The 9,176-nt window shown below is 39.7% G+C and overlaps 1 protein-coding gene across 1 annotated transcript; it reads left to right on the top strand.

The window, feature by feature from the left end:
- Positions 1-4,047: 4,047 nt before the first annotated feature.
- Positions 4,048-4,482, top strand: LOC112203842. Its single transcript, XM_024344751.1, has one exon. It carries the CDS (start codon positions 4,048-4,050, stop codon positions 4,480-4,482), a length of 435 nt encoding a protein of 144 aa, XP_024200519.1.
- The last annotated feature ends 4,694 nt before the right edge of the window (positions 4,483-9,176 follow it).

The following is a 9,176-nucleotide window of genomic DNA, read 5'->3' as shown; positions in this document are numbered from 1 at the left end:
CACTACCCTGAAGACTCACATTCCAACACTCATTGCATACCCAATGACTATATCAATACCGAAGAGCATCAGATGGGGATCCGCTGCAGACGGGCCATCACTCGAGGAGTATTGATTGTCACCAAATATGCACCTTACGCTCTGATACCAATCTGTCACGCCCCTGATTTTATACACAATAAATCGATATATAACCCCATAATTATATATGCGTGAAATGCTCAGCCATCAATACAAAATACTTAGAAACTTATTCCCTTTTAACGCAAGTACATATTGATGCCCTGAACCCACAAATTCTATATTGACTCGCCCCATAGAGTCACACAACACATGAGTTTACGAATTAAATTGTCAACAACAAAATAAAACGTAAATGCTCCTCAGAGTAACTATACAACGGAAGTCCTTATCAACGGTAAAGTCACAAAGATGGCTTCCTACCGTAAAGCTGCAAAGCGCCACCTCAGCTTCAGCCACGATTTCCCTGACCTGCAGGATTAACCCCTACACCATTCCATTGAATAGTGCACCGGGTTTCCACACAACAAAACCCGGTAAGCTTATGAAGCTCGTATGAGTAACTCAAAACCAATTACACGAATTTACGGGATAAAAGCCCGCACAACTCACGCCAACACGAGGAAAACCTTTCGACTCGAGGATAAGGAAAACATACCATGCTTCCCAAAACAATACTCTTCCCCAAAAAGGAAAACACAAAAGCCACACCGTGACGAAATCATATAAATCGTTAACATCACAATTCAAATCTGATTAATTGATCCAACCTGGATAAAACACACACGCACATCAATCATACCTATCGTTAACCTAACAAATAGCATATGATTCTTAGTCCAACCTGGACAAAATACGTACCCAGGAGTCATAAGTAACCTACTTAGATCCATGAGGTACCATGGCAGACATACTAGCGCTCTAGCTTATCGTAACCACTCGCCCGGCTAACTGCGTGATTCCTTATTTCTTACCTTGGTCATTATCAGCGACCTGTCACCATCTGTGACATATGATCTTCAGACCCCATCCAATCTCGAAATCAACCATTGGTCACCATCTGCGACCTATCACCATCTGTGACATATGATCTTCAGACCCCATCTGGTCTCAGATCAACCATTAGTCACCATCTGTGACATATATAATATGATTCACAAGTCCTCCCAGGACATTTAAAAGAAAGAATCCCCGAAACTCTCTTTTAAAGAAACACGTACTCATGAGCATCAGATAGCTCCCCACTAACCCCATGATGTACCAACAACAAATCAGTCCAACCTAGACACACAACACATCAACACAGATTCACCACGAAGCCACTAGTACATGAATACGTATGTATATATATATGTACACACATAGTCATTCACTCATAAATGCAACCAATACATGAATACATATGTATATATATATACCCCATAATATATATATGTACACACATACTCATTCACTCAGAAATGCAACCAATACATGAATACATATGTATATATATATACCCCATAATATATATATATGTACACACATACTCATTCACTCAGAATTGCCACAATACATCTATGGTAACTAGACTCAGAACACAGATAAATCATTGGTTACCATCTGCAACCTATCACCGTCTGTGACTCTTGGTTTTCATACCCCGTCTGGTCTTAGAACCAACCGTTGGTCACCATCTGCGACCCATGTTTTTCAGACCCCATCTGGTCTCAAGTCAACGTTAAGTAAGTCACACCTGACCTAAAAACGTTACGACCATCTAGTTCCGGCTTTCCCATCCCTGCTCACCATCTGTGACCCTTGGTACAAGGACCAATACATTTAAAAAGAGTCACGCTTGACTCAAAAATGTAACATCAAACTCAATACTTTTCAAACAATAGAAAACATCTTTTTCTATAATATTGTTTCCTGAAAAGTCATACTTAACAATAATATGAACACCATCATGCATATTATTATTCATCACAATCATCCACAAGGATATATATATATTTCATCTAAATATATATATGTAGTCATTCGCTCAGGAATGCCTACTAATACCAACTATAGTTTGCAGTTAAATAATTAACGCCAAAACAATAATGGTAATTCTGTTCATAATGAACCTTGTGAGATTACTCACCTCGAAACTCCCGCTGCGTCTTCAATACAGAACAAGACAGCCAATCCACAAAATAGCCGTCCGAGGAGTACTACGTCACGTACCTAAGGAATTACAACTCTCATTCAGTCAACGAATCACAAGGGATAACGTTCGAAACCCTAAATCGAACCAAAATTCCCAAGGTGACGCCAAATGAGGCGAAACCACATCCGAGACCTCCCAAAGTCCTCGGAATACGTCCACGATCGATGTGACCAAACCACAAGTCGATCGGACGCTCAAATCCTCAAGGATCGAATAAATCGATCGGTATGAAACTGCAAAAATCATAACAATTCCATACGAACTCCAAAATTTGCATATTATATATCGAAACGCTCGTATCAACGAGTAGAACATATATAATACCAAAACCAATTCCTTAAGTGGCCGGAACACCGCCGGAACGCCACCACAGACGGTGGTGCACCGCCGCCGGCCAAAAACACATTATTTCACAAAACTCCCAACATCAAAAAGCTTCATCTAAGCATTCTTGTGAATTCTCATAACTGGATCGAAGTCAGAAAACAAGCCTAAGGGATCGAAAACTACCTCACAAGCCGTGAACAGTGATCCAATCCGAGTTGATCGAAGTTTCACGTGAATCGATCCAAACAACCACCAAGGATCGATCAACGAGGCCGTTCTGAGCTCAACCAAGGAATCGTTGAAGCCATGAAGTCGCCGGAGTTGTGTTTTCCGGCCGGGTCCGAAAACACCAACCTGCACCGCCTTCTACCGCCGCTACCACCGAGAATCGGCGATAGAGAACACCACAGGGACCACCAGACGGCGGAGACGATCCTGTCTGGAAAATTTCGTCGCCGGAGATGGCCGGAGCTCGCCGGAAACGTCGGGTCGGATCGACCGGGTCCGGGTCGGGTCAGTCGAAAAACTTCGACTCTGAAGACGCGGACGAGAGAGAAGAGAGAGAGAGTGTGGTTTCCGGAAAAGGAAAGTGGAAAAATGAATATATTTTTCTGATTTTTCCTATATATACTAAAATGGAAACTTTTTCCAATAGCCATAACTTCCTCATACGAACTCCGATTTATGCGTTCCGCATGTCCACGAACTCGTATCGACGCGCTCTACGACTTTCGTGAAGGAAGTTTTTGGAGAATCTCAACGTATCAAAAGTCAACCTTGAAACCCCCCCTAATTCCACACTTTACGAATAAAAATTCGTCCAAAACACTTCCGCTCCGTCCACGAGCCACGAAAACGTCCGATACCCACAATTTAAATTCCGGAAAATCCTCGGAAGTAAATACGAATTTCTGGGGCATCACATTATGAGCCACCGACAATTTATCTTGAAATGAGTGAAAGCACAACGGACAAATTATGAGCCACCGACAATTTATCTTGAAATGAGTGAAGGCACAACGGACAAATTTCCTTGAAATGAGTGAAGGCACAACCGACAATTTTTGAAAGGACCAGATCATTTGCATACTATTCAATCTAACGGTTATTGTTGATGTAATCTTATCTAAAATTTCAGATCAGATTACGTCGAACCAGGAGTGGACACGTGTTCTCGAAGTGTGATCACGTTTTATGTGAAAATTGTAAATAAATTGAGCAAGAGGCAGCACACCATTCCTCACAAGCTGATATTCACAAATCTCATCCGTTTTCATATTCTCCAGATCCAACACATTTCCTCTCCTTCCCTCATTTCAATGAAGAGATTGTGGGCTAAGTATCGACAATCTCGAGATGAAGATCTTGAAGAGCTGTGTACGACTAATGTACTTGTGGTAGCAGCAGTCGCTGAAGCTAAAGCTTCCTCCAGATCACGATGAAGGGGTTCTCAACCGGGGAGTGCACCGAATGAGGAGCGATTTAGGGAATCAAGAGGGAAAAACATGATGGAAGATTACTTTGTGGAGCGTCTAGTTTTCAGTGAAGAGGTATTCCGGACAAGGTACAGGATGAGTCACAACCGCATCTCCAGTGACCTTTGTCGCTATGACTCATACTTTGTCCAGAAATCAGATGCTGCAGGCAAAGTCGGACTACTTTCCCAACAGAAGCTGATATGTTCCTTAAGAATGCTTGCTTATGGTGCCGGGGCAGATCAATGTACTGAGTATTGTTGGTTGGCGAAATCTACATCCATTGAGGCTCTGAAACAATTTACAAGAGGAATCATTAATCTGTACTCGGCAGAATACCTCCGGGCTCCTAATCCGGGCGACCTCAGAAGACTTCTTGCCAAAGCTGAGAGAAGGGGCTTTCCTGGGATGATTGGAAGCATCAACTGCATGCACTGGCAATGGAAGAATTGCCCAACAGGTTAGGCTGGAGAATACAGCGGTCGAAAACGTGTGCCCACTATCATCCTCGAATCAGTCGCCTCTTATGACACATGGATATGGCATGCCTTCTTTGGAATGCCTGGATCATGCAACGACCTCAACATCCTTGCTAAGTCCCCGTTGTTTGACGAGCTCGCTGCTGGTCGAGTCCCTCGGATCTAATTTCAAGCGAATAACAGGATTCACAATTTAGGGTACTATCTCCCTGATGGTATCTATCCGCAATGGGCGACTTTAGTGAAATCAATTCCAAGGCCTACACTACCCAAGGATCTGAAGTTTTCCTAGGCTCAAGAGGGGTACAGGAAGGATGTCGAAAGATGTTTCGGCATTTTACAGTCGCACTTTAGTATTGTTCAAGGAGCGGCTCGTGGATGGGATGGAGAAGACCTTCAATACATCATGCTGACATGTATTATATTACACAACATGATAATCTAGGATGAAAGACCAGATGACAGAGATGAGGATTTGGAGTCCGATGAAGAAGAAGATAACAATATGAGGCCTAGGTTTGGGAAGGACCGACCGGTGATGACTTCGATCCTGTTGGTAGAGATGGTTATTACTTCAACAGATTCATGGATCGATATGATGCCATTAGAAGTGCAAACAGTCACTCAAACCTTCAAGAAGATTTGATAGAGCATTTCTGGAACGTTCAAGGCAACATGGAGATCTAGATCATAATATAGATTTTTTGGAATAATTGGCTAATATCTATGTTTTGTTATGTTTGTGTGCTTTGAATTTGGCTTGTATTATGTTTTGGGAAGTTGGTGTGCTTTTAATTTGGCTAATGTCTATGTTTTTTATGTCAATGTGATTTGAATTTGGCTTGTATTATGTTTATTATGTGCTATGATTTTGAATATAAGGTGTGTGCTTTAATAAGGGAAATTTCCAAATACAACTTTTATTTCATTAAATTGTCGCTTACATAAATGAAAAACTAGGAATAAGTAAAATACAATTACACAACATGCATAATAACCTAATTATTCAAATCATAATCCTCATCCTCTCTAGGAATCCAATTTGTGTTTGAAGGCTCATCATTAGGGTTAGGGTTGGTGGAATCACCCGTAGAGAAAGGTGAAAATTGTGGTTGTGTAGGATATCCCCCGGGGTAAGGTGGTTGCGGATAGTATCTACCGGGGTAAAGGGGTTGTGGGAATCCACCGGTGAAGGGAGATGGTGGGAATCCACCAGTTAATGGAGGTTGTGGGAATCCATCGGGGCAAGGTGGTTGTGGGTATGTACCGGGGTAAGGTGGTTGTGGGTATGCATCGGGGTTAGGAGGTTGTGGGTATGCACCACCAAAATTTTGTTGTGGGAATGCATCACCAAAATTGGGTTGCGGATAGTATCTACCCATAGAAGGTGGCGGCTGCTCGTCAAGATCTTCTTTCTCCGCTATCTTCTTTTGTTTTCTTGACCAATAACGCTTTTTATTTGGCGTCATTTTACTTGTATCAATCTCCATAATACGCTCTTCCCTCTCTTTATTTCGCTCTTCCCTCGAGACCAGAAGTGCTGGACGGATCTCGTCTAACCAATAAGTCGAATAATCAAAACCATCCAGAAAGTGTTAACCGCCTTCCAAGACTCCTACTTCGTAACAAGTGAGAGAGGGACGCGACCGTACTCCCTAGGCGGAGTGTTTCACGCTTTAGCTGGGCCCCTCTCCTTTCACGTGGTTCTCAAAGCAGAGGAGGAAGGGTGGGCAGGAGGAGGAAGACTGTTCACAGAGCCCCTCTTTGACTTTCCCTTGCACATCAGTAAAGTTTTATTTCGCTCTTCCCTCTCTTTAATTCGATCTTGCCTTTCTTGAAATAGGAGTTGCTCTTTTCGCATTTCGATTTGCAAGAAGATACATGCTCTTTTCTCTTCCTCTTGGAGACTTCGAGCGAATTCGTCATCGAGTTTTTTCTTGCCCGCTGTTGCCTCTATTTAGTTATTTGCTATACTCTCGAGAGTGTGACAAAGGACTTTGATCTTTCGCTGCCTTCTTTCCTTTTCGTATTGCTTCTTTTGCAGCCTTCCTTCCTTGAGGCCTCACATTAGGATATGCAGTTTCACCTACAATTACCTCATCTACATCCATGTCCAAGTTGATAGGAGAATTTCCAGGAATTGGTTGTGTGCGCATATGTTGATTTCCCTCATTTGATGTTCCTCCGGATGTATGGTTAGAGATGTCTTTAAATTGTGCAAAGTCCTCCACAACAGCGTAACTATTAAAACTTTGAAAATTGTGTCTTTTGGCCTTCCCAGTTTTTCTCTTCATCCCGGCATGCCACAATTTTTATGCTTAATCTTGCTACGTAATTAAAACAAAAAACAATAAAAAATGCAATTAGTACAAATATAAACGCTATTATGAAGGGTCATCTATTATGAATGTCATAATTTTAATAAGAAATTATCTCACCGTTTTGCGTTAAAAATCAATAAGTACAAATATAAACATTGTTGTAATTACATCATTATTTATCAACTAATTATTTTAATTATAACGAAAAACAATTATTACAATTAAAACGATATTATAATTACTACATTATTTATCATGTAATATTTTACTATAATTTTACATTATAAAGGTCATAATTTTAATAAGAAATTATCTCACCGTTTTGCGTTAAAAATCAATAAGTACAAATATAAACATCGTTGTAATTACATCATTATTTATCAACTAATTATTTTAATTATAACGAAAAATAATTATTACAATTAAAACGATATTATAATTACTACATTATTTATCATGTAATATTTTACTATAATTTTACATTATAAAGGTCATAATTTTAATAAGAAATTATCTCACTATTTTGCGTTAAAAATCAATTAGTACAAATACAAACATCGTTGTAATTACATCATTATTTATCAACTAATTATTTTAATTATAACGAAAAACAATTATTACAATTAAAACGATATTATAATTACTACATTATTTATCATGTAATATTTTACTATAATGTATCAACAAATTAAATGATTTATCAACAAATACATACCTCATCAACCGCATTCGAACCGCTCTTGTACCAATTTTTCGCTTGCCTTAATGCACAATGCCACTCAAAGTGTTCAACCTTCAAAATTTTCCACCTTCCCTGTAAAGATTGGGCTGATCGGCTCTTGGGCCAATTTGTGTCAAAGTGTCGCTCCACGTGTAACCATAAGTCGTTTTTTTCTGATTTGTGCCCACAGCCGGACATTGGCTTACAACTTTCCAAAACTTGCACAATTGAACATCTTCCTCATCCGTCCATCTCCTTTTGTCTTGGGTATTCTCATCTTCATTTTGATCTCCATCTTGTCCGGCCAGGGAACGTGTGTTTCCCCTTTGTTCGGCCATAGTGGATAATGAAAAATATAGATGATGAGAGCTATATAAAGAGGAGGAAGGTGTAACTATGAACTCTAGTATTTTGGGTGTGAGATGTAAAGAAAATGCTAGGTATTTATAGAGAAATTGTTAGAATTTTTTACAATTTTTTTTCTTACCGTTTCTTAACGTTACAACCCTATACATAGCTATTAATTCTATTACCGTCGATGTCATGCCCCTGATTTTACACACATGAAAATCGATATATAATCCCATAATTATACATGCGTGAACGTTCAGTCATCAATAACAAATATATGAAAACTTTTTTCCTTTAACTTACACACATATTGATGCCCTGAACCTAGCTACTATATCAATATTGACCCGCTCCACAGAGTCATATATTACATAAGCTTACGAATTAAATTGTCAACAACAAGATAAAACGTAAATGCTTCCCAGAGTTTAACTACAACGGAAAACCTCATCAACGGTAAAGTCATGAAAATGGCTTCCTACCACAAAGTTGCAAAGGCGCTACCTCCGCTTCAACCCCGATTTTCCTAACCTGCAGGATTAACCCCTACACCGTTTGAATAGTATACCGGGTTGTTTTCAAAACAATAGAAATCACAACCTGTGACTCTCAAATCCTCAAACACTTTTCAAAACAATAGAAATACCATTTCCCACCATAATTGTTTTCCGAAAAGCCATAACACAAAACAATAAAACGCACCAATTCATGCCTATTGTTTCCATAATTCCACAAACCACCAAAACATATATATTTCACATAAATATATATCTATATATAGTCATCCGCTCAGGAATGCCTACTAATACAAACTATAGTTTGCAGTTAATAAATAACTCTAAAAACAATAAGGGTATTCCCGTTCGTGAATGAACTTTATGAGATTACTCACCTCGAAACTCCCGCTGCGTCTTCAACCAAGAACAAAGCAGCCAATTCCCAAAATAACCGTCCAAAATACTTCGTCAAGTCCCTAATCACATACGGTTTCCACTCAGTAACAATTTACAATCGATTTAAGTCTGAAACCCCTGTTTTGAACTGAAATCCCCCAAAGTGGCGCCAATAGAGGCAAAACCACATCTGAGACCTCCCAAAGTCTTCGGAATACGTCCACGATTGATATGACCAAACCACAAGTAGATCAGACGCTCGAATCCTCACGGATAGAATAATTTCACCGATATGAAACGGCAAAAATCATAACAATTCCATACGAACTCCAAAATTTGCATATTATATATCGAAACGCTCGTATCAACGAGTAGAACATATATAATACCAAAA

This window comes from Rosa chinensis, chromosome 5, assembly GCF_002994745.2.
Source record: "Rosa chinensis cultivar Old Blush chromosome 5, RchiOBHm-V2, whole genome shotgun sequence".
Classification (NCBI taxonomy): Eukaryota; Viridiplantae; Streptophyta; class Magnoliopsida; order Rosales; family Rosaceae; genus Rosa; species Rosa chinensis.
This window is presented reverse-complemented; position numbering and strand designations above follow the sequence as displayed.

Coding starts and splice junctions, on each gene's coding strand:
- LOC112203842 (XM_024344751.1), top strand. CDS start 4,048: ATGATGGAAGATTACTTTGTGGAGCGTCTAGTTTTCAGTGAAGAGGTA.